The sequence below is a fragment of the Macrobrachium rosenbergii genome, chromosome 1 (genome assembly GCF_040412425.1).
Source record: "Macrobrachium rosenbergii isolate ZJJX-2024 chromosome 1, ASM4041242v1, whole genome shotgun sequence".
Lineage (NCBI taxonomy): Eukaryota > Metazoa > Arthropoda > Malacostraca > Decapoda > Palaemonidae > Macrobrachium > Macrobrachium rosenbergii.
This window is the reverse complement of record NC_089741.1, coordinates 56,134,591-56,158,074: the sequence shown is the minus strand read 5'-3', so window position 1 is coordinate 56,158,074 and position 23,484 is coordinate 56,134,591. Positions and strand designations below refer to the sequence as shown.

The window sequence follows — 23,484 nt, the reverse complement described above, 5'->3', positions numbered from 1 at the left end:
TAGTCACACACCCAGATAGCAGAGAATGACTTATTGGTCTTGAAGATTAGAGCACACGATGTCAGGGCAGTTGCTACCTCGGTAGCTTTTAAGCCCAACCTTTCCTCTCGATTCTGCAAGCAACATATTGGATGTGCAAATCAGTGTTTGTGATGCACTATTTGCGGGACATTGAGACAATTTACGAGAATTGTAGTACCTTAGGACCTGTGTCCATATCTGGCATAGTATTGGGTGAGGAAATGTAGGAAGTATCCCTTCCTTGTTTCTGTCTCCTCGCCTTGAACATGGTGTCAAGTCCTAGGGGAGCCTGGGGGTTGCGAAGTACCAGGAGTGCCCACCATTTTTTAGTGTTGGGTAGTGGTCATGATTTTTAATTTTATGTGCTTATTTATATGGTGTAGGTGACTTTGTTGTCTGGTATATTTTGTATTGTGGTACTGTGCTGTGGGCAGGGGCAGATCTGTATGCTTTGTTGGCCTTCGGTATTGACCTTTGCTGCAAAGCTCTTGTTATACTTCAGCATTAGTACCTTCACTGCGAAGTTCCCCTCAGTAGAGGCTTGTAACATATCACACGCTCGCTACAGGTTGAGATGAGCGCCAACCAGAGGCAGTATCTACCTGCAGCAGCTCTCTCACCAGGTAAGGAAACAACAAGCATTGTTTCAATGCTAGCCTAATTTTTATTCCCTCAAGTTCTTTAACTTTATCAGTGTTTTGGAGACTTTAGTATTGTTCACGATTCCCCACCACTTTTCAGTGTGGAATCAGCTAAGTTATTACTGGGTAAGTTACTTATATAAAAATGAAATTTTTGTGATAAGATAAAGTTTTGTATATACTTACCCGGTAGTAATGGATAGAGCCCGCCCTCCTCCCCGCGCATGGACATTTAAGCATGAACAAATTGAGCCATTGGCTGTGTTGTTCCTCTCCCTCTTACCCTGAAAGTGGGCAAGGTCTTGTCACCTACACTAACAAAAGAATTGCTACCACGGAATTCAAAATTCAAGCTGCCTGGCGTCAGAAACTCTTAGCTATAATTACTGGTATGAGAAAAAACTTTATTTTATCAAAATGTCGTTTTCACCATGATAAAAAGAACCGGGCCAGTTGATAAGATTGAGAAATTACTTGTTTCTGGGTTGGATGACTAGATAGAGAAGAGAATGCAGTTTAGGCTCTGATCATCCAGGCTAAAGAGCGGTGCCTTGTTGAAACCCTTTAAAAGTTTGCCAATAATCCTACTTAAGTGGAACAATTTACAGCAAGTCATGGGTGGTTCTGATTCTTCAAAAGGTGTCATAATTTTTATGATGTGAGGTTCATCTGTGTACGGTAATGATGGATACACACATTCATTGTCTCACTTTCGAGACATTATTCAGTGAATTACGTGAGATATTTAACATTCTTATACAATAGGTTTTGAGTGACTGATTTTCCCAATTGTAGGCTAATTTCAGTTTTCTAAGCATCTTTAAAGTAGGCTAGGCTAAGTTGTTATGTTAGGGTAAGTGTAATAAAAATTCTTTGACTTAGGATATTTTTTTACAACCCCCCCCTTTGAACTTTACCCTGCTCCTACCATGCATACACTGCTTACTTGGCCTGAGGGGGCTATGCATGGGAAGGTGAGTGAATTACACATGCTCTTATCTAGTGGGAAGGCAGGTGCATGCGCTTGGCTTTCCCCAGGTGAGACCCTTACATGTGCCTGTGCTTCGCCACATATTCCTAGCATGTCAACAAAATACCTACAAAAGATGCATAATTCCCTGGTATTCTGAGATGACCAATTTAGCCCTGTCTAAGTTGGGAGGGTCTCAGTCTGCTGTAGCTGCATTGCTAAGGAGCTCAACAATAGCAGTAGCATTAGCAGTTGTCCTTCCTATGGGAGATGCCTCTCCAGCATCAACCATGGCTAATGCTAGAGAAGAATAACATGAACAGTGAGCAAGCTGAAGAAATGCAGTTATTATTCTTCCTCCTGCTTATTTCTGTCAGGTTTTTCTCCTTGCTCCTCATCTTCTTCCTCTTCCAGTCATGTAAAAAAGAAGTCCAGGATGCCCTCTCACAAGGAATCCTGCTGTGCTTCAAGTGAATGCCTTCCCCCTTCTAAGATCATTGCTAGTGGTTGCTTGCCTGCTGGTGAAATGTCTTATTATAGGTAAGGTGGACGTGCAGGTTTCTGAGTGTACTCTGTGCCCTGAACCTTTTTTTGGCTTCTCAGACAGGAGGACTGCTCCAGACTTGTACACCCATGTTTCAACAAATGCACACTGTAAAGAGTTAGCATTACTGTCTTGTTCAGCACACGCACTGTTCTGATGGTTTGTGCGTAGATGGCGGTCAAGTGCAAAAGGTCGCTGTTTTAAGATACATATGGGTATTGTGACAACCACATAATTGTGCAGCACCTTGGCCAGTTCTTAGTTTGCCTTGAACCCTGGAGGTGCATGTGCATGACAGTGCTCCAGTTCGCTCCCACACGGCCACTAATAGCTTGGCTTTAACTGATTATGAGGCTCGTGGGAGAGATGACCACAGTTCAGAACCCTGTTGTGTTCATGGGTAATCCTCAGCATGTGGCATATCAATCATTACCAGTGGAATTGATCATGTATCATTTGCCTGTGAGTGATCATAGGTGCAGGTTGGCTTGTTGTCTTTGGAAGAGGATCTTTCTCATGCTTTGGGACTATATGGTTGGGTGAATTAAGGGTGACTCTCTCTCTCTCTCTCTCTCTCTCTCTCTCTCTCTCTCTCTCTCTCTCTCTCTCTCTCTCTCTCCTCTCTCTCTCTCTCTCTCTCTCTCTCTCTCTCTCTCTCTCTCTCTCTCTCTCTCTCTCTCTCATCCTCTCTCTCTCTCTCTCTCTCTCTCATCTGCTTCCTTTTTAACTGGGGAGAGTTAGGGATTGTAGAACACTGTTATCTTGTGCTAACCATAATAGTATTGCTACCCTCTCAGCTGGTGTTCCCAAATGAGGTGGAGAAACTAGGTTTCTTTTCATTTCCCAACCATACCTAACTAGGAAGCTGGCATTTCTAGGTGGGAAGAACATTACCAGTCATGTTCTCCAGAACTTTCCACCCAAGGAGTGAGCTTTTCTGCAAAAGATAAAGATTTCATTCGTGAAAGGAAAAATTGCAAGTTGAGGATATTCCGCATTTTTCATAGATATACAAACCTGTAGTCTTGTTATAATCCCACCTGTAACCAACCCCACACTTTTCCCTATTGCCAAAGGAAAATGTAAAGGCTGGTAGTCAAGTGATTGGATGGTACCTCATTGGTACCTCCACCTCCTCACTCATTTGATATTTTTCGAGTTCCAGTGGCAGGGCCACTTTTTGCCAAAGCTATTTCTGTCCATATAAATGACTTTGGGTTTATATATCTAAGACATACAAATTATATTCATTTTGCAATTTTAGAACTAATGGAAAATAAAATTGAACATACAAAATAGTTTGATATTAGAGAGCAGACTTGAAGAACCTGTGGGGTAAACTCAAAATTGATTAATCTGGTTGGTCTTGTAGATGGAAAATTTGGAGATGGTCAAATTAATTTAAGTGCTGCCTTTAACTATGCAAAACATTCACACCTCCAATGATGCTGTGGAGTCAAATGGGTAAAGTCTCTGGTTTTGTCTAATGTACATAAAATTGCCATCATTATAACATTCTTAGGTTTTATGTTTAATATTCTGAAATTTACAGGAACTTTTGCAATATCATGCACTATGAAGCAGCACCTCTCAAGATTGTTCGTGCTGAGAAGCAGTATATGACTGATAATTGTGGGATTCGATATCTGGACTGTGTATCAAACAGCGCTCATGGTAAGTAGATTTTTTGTTCTGTAATGACATAAATGAAATTATTATTATTAAATTATTGTAGTGAAAGGTATATCATTTACTCAAAAAGTTCTTTTTGATAATACAGAATTGGAAATAATATTATGAGCTAGCCATGTCTTCAGGTTTGACCAGTCAAAGGAAACAATGCTACCCAGTGAGATGTTCATCTCTTGCCCCAGTTTCCAAATGTAATGCATTCATTTTTACTTATTTATTTTTTGTTTCATTACCAGCGTACTACCCAAAATTAGCCTAATTTTATGGTCCACAAAATTCCATTACAAGCATACTACCCAAAATTAGCCTAATTTTATGGTCCACAAAATTCCATTACAAGCATACTACCCAAAATTAGCCTAATTTTATGGTCCACAAAATTCCATTACAAGCATACTACCCAAAATTAGCCTAATTTTATGGTCCACAAAATTCCAGACACATCTGTCTTGTTCAGCAAGCAAATGGACTCCTTAGGGGGTTAGTGCCATCAGTGCACTTCATGTGGTCCACTGTAGCATTACTTAAGGTTCTTTGCAGTGTCCCTTTGACCCCTGGCTGCAACCCCCATCCTCTCCTAACAATTGATTCATAGTGCAACTGCGAGATTTTCCTCCTGTGACACCTCTCAAACCTTTTTATTGTCATTTTCCATTTCAGTGCTGAATGATCCCAAAGGTCCTAGCTCTTGGCCTTTGAAATAAGTTCTATATTCTTCAATTCTAACAGGCAAAAGGAAAGAGGTAGCCAACAGGTAGTCCTGCGCATGTTTTGATGAACTGTTAGCAAGTTATGAGAAACCTAGACTTTCTGGTTCTTTCCTAGAGAGTAACTTTCATTTAATCCTATTATCATCAGTTCATCAATATACTGCCTTTCCATTATTTTTCCTTTCAGTGAGTGAATTATAATGATGACCATACAGGTTTGCTGGTTTACTGGCTAGTAATTAACTAGAAGACCACTGTGCCATTGAGGTGGACATACCTGTCAATCACCATTCCTAATGCCATCGCTGGAAAAATAGTCAGGCTGACATTAAGAGCCATTTGGGATTGCACAATTGAAGCTTGTCAAGGTCGTAATATGTTATATCTGATCTAAATCTCAGGAGGAAGTTGAATGAAATGGTGATGGCTATTTTAGTAAAGTATGTCCCTAGAAAGGTCATTGAGATTAGGACAAATGACCAGCCATGATTCACTAATACTGTATATGTAGATGAGCTTACTCTGACAAACAGACTAAAATTGTCCACATGAAATCTGCACCAATCTTGTTGAGTCTTTCATACTATAAAATAGAATTTACAGTATAGCTGAGAGAAATTACAATAATTCTAACGGATGACAATGGATGGGTTACTGACCCTAAGGAAAAATACTAAACTGCTTCATTGAGCTTTTGAAGCTAAGCAATCTGCTGAAGATATCTTCTTCCTTTTGCTTGTCATCTTGAACCTTTTATTACAAAATTTGCAGTACAGCCATACCCCAAACTTACGTGAGGTTAGGTTCCAGAACCCCTCACGCAAGGCGAATTTTCGCCTAAGTTTGGCACGGTATCTAAAAATGCTAATAAATACTTATTTCTAAGTTTAAACACTAAATATGATGATAATCATGCTCCCAAATTATTAAGCTAACTTTTAAATGAAATTAAAGTTACTGTAATTTCATTTAAAAGTTAGCTTGATACATTACCCTTAAAAAAGGAAATAAATGGTTGTCATAAAAATAGAGAGTTGGAAGAGAATTTCTGTCTCTCTCCCCTTCTGACTGATCTATTTTTAGGAGTCTTCTCAACCTCTTTTTAATAACTTATTTATTCTGAGTCTCTTTCTCTTTGCTCTGAAATGCTTTTTCATGAATAGAACGTATTTACCACATTAGCGCATTTGCACTTTGTAGACAGTACGAGTAAAATTAGATAAATTTAAACTATCTACTATATGTAGACAGTACAAGTAAAATTAGATAAATTTAAACTATCTACTATACAGGTAAAGATGAACAGAGAAATAATAAGTTGTAACAATGTGTGAGCGCTAACTGTGAACGAGATAGAGATAAGGGTTGTCCTTACTTAAGAGAGTGAAATTATTTATCAATTATTACGGAGACTGAGAGAGAGAGAGAGATATTGTCTTTACTTGAAATATCAAGTTAAATTATTTATGAATTATTACGGAGGCAGAAAGAATAACATGAGAGAGAGAGAGAGAGAGAGAAAGTTATTCTTACGTTAGATATGAAATTAAATGAAAGTAAAGTTACTGTAATTTCATGTAAAAGTTAGCTTAATACATTACCCTTTTAAAAGAAATAAATGGTTGACATAAGAATATAAGAAAGTGAAGAATATTATACTATTTCTCTCTCCTTCCAATCCACCAATCTATTTTTAGAAGTCTTCTCAGCCTCGTTTTCAAAAACTTCTTTACTCTGTCTCTTTCTCTTTATTCTGAAATGCTCTGTGTCTCTATGTTTTAGAACGGTACATTTACAGTTTGTAGACAGTACAGGTAAATTAGACTCAATTTAAAATTATCTACTGTACAGGTAAAAGAAATACAGAGAAACAGTGTAATACATAGGTTGCAGTAACTTCTGAATTCAGAGAGAGAGATAACAGTTGTCTTCGTAAGAAAGTGAAATTTTAACAATTGTTCTTTGACAGAGAGAGAGAGGAGAATTGTGAAACAGCTTGACCTGCTAATCAGTGATACTCCCTTCTTGTCATGTTAAGTGACATGTCTGACAGCTTATGCTGGGAGCTTCTTCTCAAAAAGATATGAAAGATATTTGTTTGTTTAAAATACGTATCACATAAAATTTGTGATTACTGTTGTAATATTATTATTATTATTATTATTATTATTATTATTATTATTATTACTACTAATTATTATTATTATTATTATTATTATTATTATTATTATTCAATCTTATTAATATATAAAAATTAGTACAGGCAGTCCCCGGTTATCAGTGGGGGTTCCGTTCTGAGGGTGCGATGATGACCGAAAATCGGCGATTTTCGGGGCTTATTGGTACCAAAAAGTGCCGATATTTGGTTATCGGCGCCTCTGTTAGGTATGTATCAGCGACAATACCCAATTATTGCCACCGATAAGCGGAAATCGGCGATTTTCGGTGGCAAAAATTGCAGATTTTCATCACTAGACAAGCCCCATAAAACTGGATCTCTGTTAACTGGGGACTGCCTTTACTTATTATTAGGTAAAAAATTTATTTATCATACGAAACAAATAAACATATATATGTACCATAAAAATTCTCTCATCTCAGTAAAAGAGAGAGAGAGAGAGAGAGAAATTATTACTTTTATTATTTAATGTTATTTAGTTTATACATAAAAGCTTGAAAGCTTATAAATTACTTAGGAAATTAAACATAAACACTTTTGCAGGGTTTCTTAGTATTTGCAAATGTTTGCGTGTCTGTGAAAAACTCATGCATGACAATTAGTTAGGTTCCAATGAAAAGTTCGTATGTCTGTGAATTCGCGCAACTTGAAGCACTTATTCTTGTTACCAGTAATCCTTTCAGTTATCCAGATTAATAGAGCCAAGGCCCTGTCAGATAATGACGAAATCCTGATAATGGGGAGTAAAAAAATTTGTGCGTGTGCAAGGGTAACTCCTTACCCCTCCTCACCTAGCATTGTCAGTACCACATAGTTGTAAACACAAAGTATGCTTATAAACAACAACCATCACACTTTAAACTGAAAACTTTATGCCAAAAGCAATTATGTGCTGTATTTTCCAATACAGGTAGTGCCGAGTTACGATAATTCGACTTACGATATAAATCGCTTAATGATGGGATTAGTTAATATCGACATTTACAATATTTTGAAAATACGTATTTAAATTTGGCTCATGTTCTGCAGGCAACAACGTGACAATCAGGCAGCGTGCGATTATGCGATACGTTGGCCCAGAGGCTGGAATAGTACTGCACATTAATTCAATGAGTTGACCTCACTTGCTCATTGTGTCGGAAGTTAAAATAGGTCAGTGTTCGCTTTGCAATTTTTTGTGTGTTTGTAAATACAGGTAGTGCATGAGTGACGATGGTGAGCTTTGGTGATGGAGCTAAAATTAATACCGGTACGACAATACTTAGAAAATATTTTAAATTTCAAGGGCTCTGAGTTCAATTCCATGACCGGTTGATGAAGAGTTAGAGGAATTTATTTCTGGTGATAGAAATTCATTTCCTGCCATAATGTGTCTGATTCCACAATAAGTTGTAGGTCCTTGCTAAGTAAACCAATTGGTTCTTAGCCACGTAAATAAGTCTAATCCTCTCACAGTCTTCAGGAGAGCTGTTAATCAGCTCAGTGGTCTGGTAAAACTAAAATACTTAACTTTTTTCCATCTCTTATTCCATCTTCTAGTTAAAAAAGTAAGAGAATAATAAAAGCATTGTTAGTAACCTTATACTCTTGCGAAAAATGCGTACAGCCATAAACAACCGAACGAGACTGTTGTTTTGCTAATAACCGAATCGGATAACAACTGTTTTGCTTGTATTTCAACCATCGACGGGTTAAACAATTATCATTGTTATGTTAAAAATGATGTTAAGTACTGATATGTTTTTACACTACCCTTATCCGCTTTGGAGAAAAGATCGGCAAGGAAATATACTGCTACAGTAAATTTAAGCTGGAAGTTGTAGCTGACGCTGAGAAAAGAATGTCTGCTTGCTAATGACTATAAATTATTGTACATTGGCAACATGGATGAAACTGATTACCAAATAAAATTGGAAAAGTATTTTAATCAAAACTACTGGACATGAAAGAACACATATTACTGCTGTTTTCACGCTGATAAAAGATACATACGAAAAAATCTCATAGTATGATGATGAAATCAAGAGAAAATAGCTAAACGGAATCTTGATTTTTTTTTTTTTTTACACAAAACAAACGTAACAGCCACCAACGTCATCTACTAACGAAAAAAATTACTAAAATAATTTCACAACGAGACATATTTAAGTTATATTTTTGGCATAAAACACTTCATATAACGAAAAATACATATGTCCCTTTTTAAATAAAGTATCTAGAGATTCATTTACGCTAACTAGAAGCAAGAAATGCCCTCTGAACCGAGTTAAATGCATCGAAATAAAGACCGCTGTGATCGATTCTCAAACCAAAATATTTGATCGCTATGATCGGAATTTATAATGCAAAAGCAATATAAGAATATTTACGATTGATACAGTAGTAAAACATAACTTTTAAAAGATCCATGGAAAAGATGCACATTCGTTATTTTGATGTTTGTATAATACGTGGTGTTATGTGAAAATAGAATACAGTATAATGTAGGCTAGGGCTACCGTATATGAGAGCATGAAAGTGCAGGCCAGGGCCTTGCTTTGTTATTCAATTTCTGTATACTGACTTATCATGTCAGTCATTAATTGAACCTGCAGAATTAGCTGACACTCATAATTACTATACCATATATGTATAAAGTATACTGTGTGTAGTGTAGGCTAGGCTACCATATATGTATAGATGGTACTGATTAATCTTAGTGTAGGCTAGGCCATATTCGAGCATGATTTTTTCAACAAACGATGGGTTTTTTGGAACCTAACCCCATCGTAAGTAGGGGAATACCTGTATTTGTCACAAAAAATCCTTAAATACATGTAAAAACAAAAAAGTAACCCCTTTCTCTTTCTCTTATGTGAAACATAGTTCGGTAGGCCACACGTTTCTCATTTGCCCCAAGCTCTGTAAAATACATCATAGTGTTCACAAAATAAATAAACCCCTTTTTCTTTCGTATGCAACATAATACAATAGTTTATGCAAACAATTTTGTCCATAGAACAATTCTAATAACACTGTATAAAAATACTTTTAACTCTGTCACTTACCTGTGTGCACTGCTCTTTGTTTTAAAAAGTTGTGAGGAAGTTTAAAAGTCCTCCACCTCCTCCCCCTCCACTGGCTTGACTGTGTCATTAAGACCAGCATCATTTTCAGTAATTACTTACAAAGATTCTCAAGTGACTGTTCCCCCAGTGTATCCAAGCCTTGCTCCTTCTCCTTGTCCTCCAGTATCACCATCACCTCTTCCGGGAACTTCCTCCATTATAGCTGTTTCTTTTCAACAATAACACCATGGTCCATTGGCTGAATGAGTGCAGCCATATTAGGCAGCAAATGTGCAACCCTAGTATGACCTTCATCACCAGCCAATTGGGCTGTATTAGGATGTGCAGGTGCATTGTCCTTGAGAAACAAAGCCTTCATCTATTGAATAGGAATCCCAAGGTCCTGTGTCTGATGACGAATAACCACCTGACAAAAATGATTATGGAACCAGTCGCTGAATGATATCAAATCACCGGGAACCTATTCATCAACCCAGGCAGGACACTTGATTGCTTTGTATGTCCAACAACAACTGGTTTGCAATCATGCCCACCAGTAGCATTTGCACATAACAAAGCAGAAATACATTGCTTGGAAAGCTTTTTAAATTCTTTTCCTTCTCATCAGCCAAGGCGTTAGTGGGTAAGGAGCAATAGAATAGACCAGTTTCATCAGCGGTGTAGATGTACCCTAAAACAAGGTCTTCTTCATCATCAAGTCTTGCACCGTTTGGCAAGATTCCTCTTCCCTTCTCAGAAGCATCCAAAGGTTTGCCACGAGTTTTTTGTTAGAAATTCCATGTCGAAATTTAAAGAAGAACAGCCAATCTTCGGACACCTTAAAGTCCGCAACCTCATGCAAGCCTGCAAACTTCATAGCTGTAGCCTTCAACTCAGCACTGCGTATGTTCACACCAGTAGCCTTTTGTTGCCGAAACCACATCAAGGTAGGGTAATCAGTGTCATCTTAACAGCCTTTTGCCATGACCTTGCAGGCTTGACTCCTGGCCATCTTGCCAAATTCTATCATGTACCACTTCAGCTTGTCCTGGGAAATCTTAATATCATTCGTAATGCTGTACTCTTCCATTATACAGGACCGTGAGCAACCTTCTCCATCCTCTCAACAATTTCTAATTTCTGTTTAAGGGTCAACACCTTCCTTGCCCTATTTGGTCAAGGTGGGGCCATACATACAGTGCACAGCACCACACACAACACAAGCAGCATCTGCAATGCTGAGGCCACTGAATAGAAAGCCATGTGCTAAGGAAATAGTATTGCATGAGCAATCACTATGACCAGTTCAAGCAAAAGCTCGTAAGTGCTTGTTCACACCCACACCTCCTGTAGTACGCTCTTCAACTGATGACGTATTCATATCAGCCAGTGAAAGTGGCAAACAACTTGACATTTTGTGACGTGTTAAGTGACGTCGGGCTTTTAAGCCATTAGCAGTCGTGAGAGCTAACTCTTTTTCTCTACCTCTTTTGCTCAGTTTGTTCATGTGTGTGTTTCACGTGTGATCACGTGTTGACAACCCATTTTTCTTCATTTGCTTCATTTACTGTACAGTATTTCATGATAAGTTTATTTGACTCTTAAGTATGATTAACACATATCATAAAAAGTAAATATTTTATCACTGTTGATGTTACATCTCTAATCAGTCTCTAATCACTGTAAAAATATTTAAAACGCAAATTTGCAAATGTAGGCAAGTCATGCTATTTAGAATTAGAGGAATTTATTTCTGGTGATAGAAATTCATTTCTCGGTATAATGTGGTTCGGATTCCACAATAAGCTGTAGGTCCCGTTGCTAGGTAACCAGTCCTTTGTTGGCCGAGTCGGTTGAGCTTCAGACCGTCATTCGATGAGCCGGAGTTCAATTCCCGCCGCCGGCTGATGAAGAGTTAGAGGAATTTATTTCTGGTGATAGAAAATTCATTTCTCCTTTATAATGTGGTTTTGGATTCCACAATAAGCTGTAGGTCCCGTTGCTAAGTAACCAATTGGTTCTTAGCCACGTAAAATAAGTCTAATCAGCTCAGTGGTCTGGTAAAAACTAAGGTATACTTAACTTTTTTTTGCTAGGTAACCAGTTGGTTCTTAGCCATGTAAAATAAGTAATCCTTCGGGTCAGCCCTAGGAGAGCTGTTAATCAGCTCAGTGGTCTGTTTAAACTAAGGTATACTTAACTTATAACTGAAGCCTTGGTACCACTATCCGTTGAATAAGTGTGTGCATATGTTTGACCCCTATGCATACAATTGCCTTTATCCTTTGGTTTGTTAAAATAAAAAATTTGAAAATACAGTACAGTAAAAATATGAGGATATTGGAAAATATAAATAAAAGAGTGAAGAGTGTATGTCTTACTGTATAGGCTTCTGTTTAACTGATACCTCGGTTATCTATCTCTCTCTCTCTCTCACTTCTATTCTTCATTTTTCCTTTGTTGCAATACAGTACTGTACATATCCTTTAATAAAATGTGGAAAAATTAAGTATAAAAAAATGAAACCTAACAAGTTCTAGCAAGTTCACCAATGCCAGAGAATGAGTGTGTGTACACTCGGCAAGGAAAGTGAGGATACAATTTTTTAAATCTTCGGACATATGTTGCTCAATAATGCGACATCTGGCAACTTTAGAAAGGGGAGGAGCTTCCGTCTTATTGTGTTTGTTTTTTGCTTGACCTCTTATAACTTTCAATCATATTCTGCGATTCTGAAATCATTGATACTTAAATGCAGTAGTAAGTTTTACAGTATTCGTTCAAGTTGTAATTTGCAGCGTGAGTTCTGAGCAAAATAAACATTTTTCGACATAACTTACCAAGCAGCCTTACACAAATGAATTTATGACACCATTATTGAACGGAATGCTTGCATAATGGAAACGTGATCTTCCATAATGAAATCAAGAGTTAAATTTGAGCAATGTCCAACGAAAAGGAACGAATGCATTGTTATGATGAGAGAGAGAGAGTCTGCTGTTGTGTGCCTCAGGCCTATATGTACTGTAGAGCTACTCATTTCATTATTTTTTTGCTTTAGAGATTGAGCGATACTATATTTGTAAAGTATGTTTTAGCAATGGAGAGAGAGAGAGTTGCTTGTTGTGTGTTTTAGGCCTATCAGTAGAGCTACTCATTTCATTATTTTTCTTTTAGAGATTGAGCCATACTATATTTGTATAGTATGTTTTAGCAACGGCGAGAGAGAGAGAGAGAGAAACTATGGCAATGTCAAGAAACATCCAGTTACTTGTGTTTTCCTCTCGGCTCTCTGCCCTTTTCACATCATAGAGAACGCTCATGATTTAAATAGATTTGGTCAACTCACCTTAGGTGTCACAACATTTACTGCCATTAATTTCAGCTGACTTTTAACACCGTGAAATACAAACATGAATGTAAAAATTAAAGAAATTATCATTACCCTCGTCATGATGATGCAATAATAAGCCTGTTCATAACGGAAAACAGTAAATATTGCCGTTCTGATGAATAGTACTACACCAAGATATCTACATACTATCTTTTTAGATTTCAGTGAACAGAAGTCATCTGAGAAATTTGATTACTTCGACATGCATGGTGTTTTTAAGTACTGAACGTTTTTGTTTTGCAGATTTAACATATATGGTATAATTTGCATTGTATTTTCATATTCTAGAGTCAATTTACCGAGATTATGTGTTTTCTGTAAGAAAAAAATTGAAATTCGATGAATGAAATCTAATGAAAACTGTATCCTCACTTTTCTTGCCGAGTGTACATACATACCCTATGCCCACAATTGCGTTTATGTTTTGGTTGGTAAAAATAAAAAATCAGAAAATACAGTAAAAATACAAATGAGGATAGTATAAAAGTGAAGGAGTGTGTGTGTGTGTGTGTGTGTGTGGTACTGTATACTGTATTAAAAGCTGCAATATAATCTCTCTCTCTCTCTCTCTCTCTCTCTCTCTCTCTCTCTCTCTCTCTCTCTCATTTCAGTACTATACATATCCTTTATTAAAACATGAATTACTGTATCATAAACAAAAAAGCACGAAGCAAAACAAGCTATACCAACGTAGATGTCTACCTAGCTCTCTTCACCCATCCAGCACTGCATCCCCACCTCCTCCCAGTCAGGGAAACAGCCGCCCAGCTCCACCCACCTTCCATAACAACCCGTTCTCTGCGTGAGTTCCTCTACACAGACTGCCCCTCCTTTCCCATGGTGCTCAGGCATCCTATCCCCCCCCCACATAGGAAACTTCTCCAAGACTCCCCCACCCCCAGACCCTTTTTCAGTCTGTTTAAGAGTTTAAGTAGTGTTACCAAGACTTTCTTGAGCCCAAGCTAGCCAGTCATTGAAGAGCATTTTTTTTTTTAATATATAAATCTTATATCTCAGGGCCTTGGTCCCTGGGATCCAGTTGTGTCTAGATAATGTCAAGTTTTGGATAATCACGATCCAGATAATTAAGGGATTATTGTATTCCTTTATAGCATCCTTTAGGTTGTAGATGATCAGGGTAATTTGTTATTCCTGATATGATTGGTAAATGTCGTCAATCTTTTACAAAATTTTATGGTCTTACAAACTGTAATTCTATAACTGCCATGGTTTCGTATGACTGTTTCTCTTTGAAGTAAGGGATCAATTGCTTATCCTGATCTCAGAAGCTCATCACACAAGTCCTACAAGTCTGGGTTCTATTAAATTGCAACAGGTTGAATTATAAGCAATGGGTTTGTGATGAAGTCTTTAATTCTTTAAAACCAAATATTACTTTTTTAAGCAAACTTGCCATGTATAAATTGAATTTCCTCCTCCCATCCCTGCTAATTTCTCAGAGTTTTATTGGCCTTACTACACAAAAAGTGAGGCAGTTAATGACCTGGGGCTCACTAGCATACATAGAGCTACCCAATAGCTACCACTTTTGTTTGTTAAACAAACTCACATGTGCTAAGAGATTTCATGGACCAAAGAATTGAGCTCAATTATATGTACAGTAATAGTTGCATGAAAAAATAATTTGGTTTTGAATACATAATTAGGTTATGAGCATCAGTCTTCTTGTTTGTCTTGTTTCTAAAAGTCTGTTTGGCTGAAAACGTATGGAGCATTAATGCACCAGTATAATAAGAGGTTAGAATCTAAGTAATATGAAAATTAACATTTTTCATTTTTGTGTTATTTTGTTTTAATTCTTTTTTTCAGTTGGTCACTGTCACCCACATGTTGTCACTGCTGGGAAGAATCAAATGGCAACTCTTGTGTCTTCACAAGGTTTTATCAGTGAACCTTTAACAAAATACACCAAACAACTTATAAGTAATTTCCCAGATTCTCTTAGTGTTTGCTATCTGGTAAACTCAGGGTTAGTATTGGTATGCTGTATTTATGTATTTATATGTAGATTTAAATACAATACTTACAAAAGACATGGAGATATACAGTAGCACCTGAACTTAATGTTAACGGACAGTTGGGTAGTGTGTGTCTCAGGACTCTGTTGAGTATCAAAGACTGGCATACAGCCTACACAGTACAGTATCCTGGAACTTGCTTAGTTTACAGTGTACAGCACTTTCATACAAAGTAATTAGTAACCCATCCTTACCAGTACTTTGTAATTTTAATTCAATTTAGAATGTTAATTTCCTTATCATTCAATTTCAGAGAAATATATGTAAAATTAAGAGCTTCTAAAAACCCATACAACACAGTACAGTACAGTGTGACCTAACAAAATTATAGCTGGTTGCCATAGTTCTGTGGTTGTGATATTGATATTGTATCAGGATTATGACAGTAAATTCCTTAATGAAAAGAGGATGTTGGGTGGAACATTGTGTATATAATTGCAAACTTCTGTAATAAGTGGTTGGAATGCCAGGAAGTTAGATGTCATAAAACAGGACAAGACTCTAAAGTTATGAGCAAGTAATGGTTTTTCTTTTGGTTGTTTTTTTAAGAACTGCCATTTTATATAAGTAACTCACCAGGTAATTACATTGCTATAGTTTCTAACTCACACGGCAGCTGAAATTCAAAATCCGCGGTAGCACTTCAGCTGTTTAGTGTAGGTGACTAGTCCCGCCTGCTAACGGGAATACCAGGAACGACTTAGCAGACAACCTCATTCTGTTTCCACAGTGCCCGATGTAACATTGGGTGTTTGCAGCAGCTTTGTTCATTATTTGCTGGTTATATAACCAGATTTTGGTGAAGTATTAACGCTGATTTCGAATAGCCTTCAAGCTCATAGGTTTCAGGATCAGTTTTTTATTGTTTTGTTATTATCGAGATCTGATTCAAGTTGATTCAAGTTCATAATTTTCTCACTACTGTAGCGAAGTTGTAATCAAGATTAAACATCTTTTCGCACATTTTTTTCTTTGCAGAGAACTGAAGAAATGTAAGGGCAGGGATGTAGTAAGGAGAGAGTTTGTGCTTAATGTTTTGGTAGATGAGCTTTAGGGGAAAAGGCATTCTCAAGACCTGAGATCGTGCTCTGAGCTCCCAGTACCAGCTCCTGAGCTCCCAGCTCACCTGGCGCCAGTTACTGAGCACCCACCTCCTGCTCTCATGCGCCTGGTACCAGCGCTCGAACACCTGGCACCAACTCTCCCCATATCCATTTTTCTCTCCTGCTATTTGATAGTGTACAGCCCTCCTACTTTTTATCCACTTGCTCCTGTGCTTGGCTCCCTCGCTTCCTCCCTGCGCCAATGCCAGTCTTGTGTCTAGGTTAACAGAAAATTAACTGCATAACAGAGAAGTTTTGCACAGTGGAGGAGGTGATTATCCAGCCCGCCGGTTCTCCTAGTCCTAAGTCACTGTCAGATCCCTAAACCTGGGAGGAGGCATACTGAAAGTCCAATGGAGGCTGGTGGGAAGTCCTCCGGGTAGTTGCCCCCCTCTGTCGAAGCTGTTGCACATTCCCAGGTATTGACAGACAGCCACTGAAAAGGCATCTTGATGGATGTGTAATGGAGGAGGTGGCTATTCGGCCTGTCGGATCTCCTATACCTAAAGTCCCTGCCATGCTCCCCTAAACCTGGCAGGAGACATACTGGCAGTCCAAGGGAGTTCGAGGGGGTTTGCCCCCTGGTAGTTGCCCCCTCAGTTAAACCTATAGTACGTTCCCAGGTATCAGCAGACAGCCAATGGGAAGGTGTCTTGATTGATGTGTAGTGTTCGACAGCCACTGGAAAAGCTTCTTGAGGGATGTGTAGTGTTATCATCACTCATCAATTGACGTCTTCCTGAGCGCCTGGCGCCAGTTCCTGTTCTCTTGGTGCCTATTTCGAAATGTCCGATACCAGTTCCCAGTTTGGCACTCTCTTTAGTACCCAGCGCCAACCTACAGAACTTCTGTTGCCTGCTCTGATGTGCCTGGCCCCAGCCTACTTGTGTCTGGCGCCAGTTCCTCCAGTACTTGGTGCCCATCTTTGCTAAGAACACACTCTTGTTCTTTCTTGAGCGCCAGTATCCATTTGAATGCCAGTCCCCGATCACTAGGCACCAATTCTGTAGTATCAGACATCCACCTCTGAGCGCCATACAAACCGCTCACAAGCCTGGAGTCCAAGACAAGCTGACATTGCTCCCTTTTTAGTGACAATTAGTGTCTTGGAGCTCTGTCCTTTGTAGATGCACTTTTGTGTCCCAAATTTATGAGCTTGTTGAAGAAAGCTCCCAACTCTGGCATTTTCTTTGTCCTCCAAGAAGTCTCAGGGAGTTGGGAGTTTTACCTTAGTTGAAAAGGGAGCAAGACAAGTGATTTTGGACTTTCCTCCCTCTGGTGCTTCGATGGAACTAGGCCTCCTTGTCGAAGATCTTGTCAAGATTTTTGAAGTAAAAGGTTTTTTCTTGACTGGCAGCAGGAGCATGGGCTAAGAAGATAGAGGGCTCCCAAGTGTTTACCGAGAGACATCGCCTCGGATTGTCTCGTAGTCCTGTCTTGTGTGGACAAAGACCGTTTGAGATGGTTTTTAGAGGTTTCCACTCCTTTCTTTGGAATCTCAAGAAGAGAAAGCCCTGGTGCTCCTTTACTACTGTGAGAGCCAGACAGTTGCAATCAGCCCTGTTATTTTCATTTACAGACCTACATCACCTCTTCATCAGAACACAGCCTCCGCCGCAAGAGTCAGTTTTTTGGATGTCAGTCTCAGCGCTCAGAATTTTCAGGCTTTCCGTCTACCAAGAGAATCACTGCTACTTTTAGACAGTCTGCTAATTTCTAGCCCCTCTTTTCTTCTTATTCGGAACATTAGTGGATGAGTCTGCTTGGGACTCTGTTTCCCCACTGAGATGTTAGTCAAGTTAGACAGACTTCATATGAGAGTTTTGCAATTCTTCCTCTAGTTTTCATCGAGTTCTGAGTTTTCCGATGCAGACATTAAGCACCGTAACGTTTTTTGGTTCATGGCTGCTGAAGATACATTCAGATGATGGTTGCTGTTCTCCGCTTCCTGTAAAGCTGTAAGACATGAAGCTGTAAGGAGGCTATAGCTTCATCTCACTGTCTTCTGCAGTTTCGCTGTGGTTCCCTCTTTCACTTCCTCTGTCCAACTTCCTTTGGAATGTTAACACCTTCCCTCCTGAGCATTCTTGTATTGAAAAACTTTACTTGGGCTCCAAGCAAGATGAGAAAGTGCCATGAACCCTCTCGACCCAGTGCTTTCTAAAGGTACCCTTACCTGAACACCTGGAACCAACTTCTGAGCTCAGGTGCCAACTTCCTGGTGCCTGGTGCTGATTCCTGAATGCCCGACGCCTGTTCCAGAATGCTCGGTACTATCTAGCCAGTACTAGGCTCCTGCTGCTGAATGTCAAGTGCCCACTCATGGACTATTTTTTTCTTTTTAGAGGATTGTGTCTGATGGCATAAGAATTTGTCACACCTGGTTTTGGACAAGAACACTGCTTTCTGTGCCCAGGCTTTTGTATCTCTTACGGACTTTTGTAGCTTTTTATAAGCGTGCCAGACATTAGTTTCCGCCACGTACAGTTCCGTACGTTTTCAGTATGTACAAGGTGTTATCGAGTCCACGCAAGGCATTATCGAATCCAAATAAGTAGTCAGTCCCGCACATATGTCCACATCCACACGGCCATCAAGAGTCAGCAGGGTCAGCAACTAGTCCACACAGTTGTCTGTGAGTCTGCACGATAATCTGCAAGTTTGCTTGGTTGCTTGCTAGTCTGCAGGGTCATCAGCGAGCCTGCATAGCCCACAGCCCCCTTTTTCTCTTCAAATAGAGAATGAAATTCAAGACGGAGACGAACCAGACAATCCTGTTGTCCATTCTTCAGGGCGATTGGTTGGAGACCTTGGAGATGCAGGATACTTCCTTCCGTGTCCACGTCCAGGCTTCGGAGAGTATCTGAGGTCCGTCTTACAAGACAGGATCTTCCAGTTCAGGGATCTAGGCTTCAGCTTCTACGGCACAAGTCTTCTCTCAAGTCCTCACTCTTCTTACATTTGACTTTATTTTCTGGCCATAAACATCAGTTTTTCCAGGACGACTGACTTCTCCAATTCCCTTCGAAGGAAAAGTGCTCGAAGGTTTTGAACACAAGACCAACTGTGACAGGAAAACACAACCAGACACTGTCATTTTTTCCCAAAGCCCCGGATTTAAGTCGGACCTGCAGTGGTGGCTGTCCGAACTAACTTTCAGAAGGAAGGTTCCTTCATTCTCTGAGACTAGACTTAGACTTCTTCTCAACACCTTGATCTAGGTTGGGGAACCCACTTGGGGAACCCACTTGGGGAACCGGGAAGTTTCTGGGACATGTTCCCGGAAGAATGGAGCCTTCACATCTATGTCAGAGAACTGAAAGCGATTCTCGACCTTATTTCACTCCTAGATTGTGGTAATCCATTTAGACTAGACCACAGCCCTAAAGTTGGGAAAGATGCCATTATGGTCTGTGCTGCTGTAACTATCAAGACCCAGAGGTGAAATTTTTTATTTTTCTAAATCTGAAGGTCATTGAACGCAACTTATGCTCTGGAAAGGATGACTGAGGCAGCACCAACTCACCTCACTTGTTTGCTTCCAAAGATTTGAGCCAAAAGTTTTGTCTGGTTTATGGCAATTTGTAGCAGATGGTGAATATAGGGCAATTTATAGCAGATGTTGATGATGAAGTATTGTACCTGCTCCTTTCTGTAGCGCTGCTGCATGTGAAACTCCCTAAATTTCTCCTTGTCAGTAGCTGCTTGTCTGCCTCAGATAGCAAAATGGAATCCTTCTCCAAGTCTTTGTTCATGTCCAACTTAGCAAACCTTGAAATTGTTAATAAATTGAGGGCTCAGTTTCATCCAAATGCTCTTGATACTTATGGATGAAATTTCCTTCCAAGTTCCATTTTTATTCAGGACTACCTTGTAGATGTAGTATCCCTTCCAAAGATTGTGGATTGTTAATTCTTCATTCATATTTATTGCATCTACAGCCTGCTGCCTGAATTTTTTCCAAAGGTAATAGCGCTTGAAGATGGCAATAATGGTAGTCCTCATCCCTGGAGCATTATCCTTGACTTGGGCTAAAATCTGTTCCTTATTGTTAATGATTGACAATACCGTCGTCTGACTAAAGCCAAGAGAACAGGTTATGGCTGTAATCCTTTTACCATTTTCATAGTGTTTTATTGTAGCCAGCTTATTTCAGAGTAGAACAGTATTGTGCTTATTACCACTAGCTCTAGAATTTTTTTTTTTTAAGCTAATTATTCAAGGCACAGATTCAGTGGAAATAAAACACTGCAAGTAACACACACTCTAGCACATTTTGAGTTCCTTGCTGAGAACTAATGCTGCCAAACAATCAACTGGAACTATACAGCCGATCATCCTGTAATATGGTGATATGTTTTATATTTTAAGCACTTGAATGGCTTTAGTCTGTGTAAACATTATATTACTGTACAAGTCTGTTGTTTTCTATGTTTTGAAATTTGTTTTTATGTGATTTAGCTATTTTTTATTGAATTTTGTACTAGATATATGCAACTGTATGTACAGTCTACAGTTTGTACTGTTTAGCCAAATATCATGTAGAAAAGACAATATTTTTGACACTTTTTCATTGATTTATTTTTTTATGGCTGTTTAACATTTGTTGCTAACTGATGTAAAGATGCTCATTTCAGTGTAAGTCAGTTTTTATTTTTCACTGTTATTTTTAACAAAAACTGCTGTAAAATTTTAAACGGAAAAACTCGAAACCGGACAGACAACTTCCAGGTATAGACCATATGAACCTTTTGAAGTAACAAAAGTTGAAGGTTACAGACTCTGATAATTCATTTCTTTTTGCATACAAGTATGCATATGAATCGTAGCCAGAATTAGTGAGAAGTTGTAATTCTTGATGAAAGTATAATTTTCTGATTGCCATGTTTTTTTAATTAAATTCAATACTAACTTCTTTCAATAACCAGGAGGAAAGCCATTATAGAGCAGATTTTTGACAAAAGCTGATAGTTATAAAATACTGTACTGTAGCGTTCTTCCACACAAACCTTATGAAATTGGCAAAATTAGGAACAGATAACACTCATTGCTTTACTGGCTGGTATATTAAAGGAAAACATTGAAAGTCCATGTATGTCAAAACTAAAATCCTTTCTTTGATCATAGAGTGTAAGTTTAAAACTTATCATTGTTTATCTTGATAAAATTAAGAAAATTAACCGTAATACAAAACAACCTTATCTACAAATTTTATTTTACTGATGTTGGTCTCCTATGGTTATAGTAGTTCTCTGATTTTAGATACCTTTTACATATTTAGTGCAAGAGAACATTAGATACAACGTTCATTTGGCAGTGTACATAAATATAATCTTTTAATTTCTTTAAGCGTTGTTTAGTTTTGAGCCAGATAAAAATTTCATAGTTTTATTTCAGATCTGAGGCAAATGATCTTGCTCTACGGTTAGCAAGGGCTTACACGAAAAGAAAGGATGTTATTGTATTTGATGAGTAAGTATGTACATCTTGGTTTGCTTTATTTTGTAAATACTTTCATAAGCTTAGAATTGTGTTCTGCCTTTACTATCATGTGAAAGTCCAAGTTAGTATTTTGAAGGGGAACTTTCCTAATAGGTGAATATGAAAAGTGAAATTGTATTGTGCTGCTTCATATACAGTAGTTTAGTATATCAAGCAGTGGCAGATTAACTCTTTAACACCAAGAGCATTCTGAGGATAGTAGGTATTGACAAGATTGCATCAAAAGTGCTGAGGCCTTTACAAAACCCATGCTACAATGCTAGTAGCAAGTTATTATCTTCAACAAATCTACAAAGATGCTTAGAGAGCAGCTTTTAAAAAACATGAGATAAAACAGGGTTAATTGAAATTATCCTATATTCTGAGGGGCTTGAGGGAAGACTTAGTCTCTTAGGGGATGAAGCAATGTTTCCCTTTTTCCAAACAGTTCAAAAACTTGTAGTAATCTTAGGAACAATGAAATCGGCAGTCTTTTTAAAAAAGATGGGAAAGATCTCATTAGGGTCTATTTTGCCAAAATAGTCAAGCCCCAGAAGCAAAGTTTTGACTTCTCTAGATCTGATAAAGAATCAGAAATTTTTTCCCACTTAAAGTATTTTTTTTTTCTACTTGCATGTATATTGTATAAGTTTTTGCTGTTGCTCAATAAATCCATCATTTACAGTATTCCAAATTTATGGTGTCCACAAATCCTTGACAGTTCATTCTCAGTGTAAAAGAAGATTGCTGCAAGCTGGCTGGCAGTGTTGCTCATGTGCCTTAGGGATCCTTAGGTCTCCGGCAGGTTAGAACCTTAGTTTTTCATGTGTAGCCTATGTTCCTAAGACAGTTGATCAAATCAAGCCCCATTATAGCGTGCGCGGAACATTGCCACTGGGAACATTGCCACTGGGAACATTGCCACTGGGAACATTGCCACCTGGAAGATTGCCCATGTGGGAATATTGCCAATGGGAACATTGCCACTGGGAACATTGCCCATATGGGAATATTGCCCATGGGGAATATTGCCACTTGGAACACTGCCCATGTGGGGAACACTGCCAATGGGCATTGCCATTCTCCTTCTTTTTTGCCAAAAAGTAGGTAGCTTCTACTATTTACATTATCATTATTTTTTCAAAAGATTATTAGCTAGTTTACTAGTTAACTGTATTTTTATGTTTTTTCCTCGAAAGATAATTAGCTAGTTTAGATTGTTGTAGACTGTAAGTCAAACATCGAACTTTTATATGAAAATATCAGTCGTTGGTGTTTCCAGTCTTCCCATCGCTTAACAGAAATTAGTTCATCCTAAGACCCATAATGGCACGTGTGATACATAGCTTAACGTGGGAAGTAATATGCTCAGATGAGCTCCAACACATATATCATAAGCATAGCACAAATAAGACTGGGAAAATCATTTATTGGGAATGTTCTCAAGAAAGAGAAATAATTTCAAAGCAAGATTGCACACGGAAGATGGTGAGATTATAAAGCATGTTGGTGAGCACAACCACTCTGGCGACCAAGGATGTAGTCGAGGCTAAAATTGCTCAAACTACTTTAAAAACGAATTTGCAACATCACATCAATCAAGTCGTGTATTGCACGCAAGCGGCTGCAAACGTTAGATGAAGCCACACTTTCGCAGCTACCT

At 38.5% G+C, this 23,484-nt stretch overlaps 1 protein-coding gene across 8 annotated transcripts in view; it reads left to right on the top strand.

Annotated features, from left to right (window-relative positions):
- LOC136838617 (ethanolamine-phosphate phospho-lyase-like) overlaps positions 1-23,484 on the top strand; it is a 156,235-nt gene that overhangs the window by 28,066 nt on the left and 104,685 nt on the right. For all 8 annotated transcript variants that reach the window (XR_010853057.1, XR_010853063.1, XR_010853055.1 and 5 more), the window contains 3 exons: positions 3,729-3,850; positions 15,029-15,188; positions 21,738-21,812. Coding sequence is in view for 3 of the 8 variants with exons in the window: in XM_067103888.1 (XP_066959989.1) it covers positions 3,729-3,850; positions 15,029-15,188; positions 21,738-21,812 (357 nt within the window). In the remaining 5 variants the exon portion in view is untranslated. The remainder of the gene's footprint in view (positions 1-3,728; positions 3,851-15,028; positions 15,189-21,737; positions 21,813-23,484) is intronic.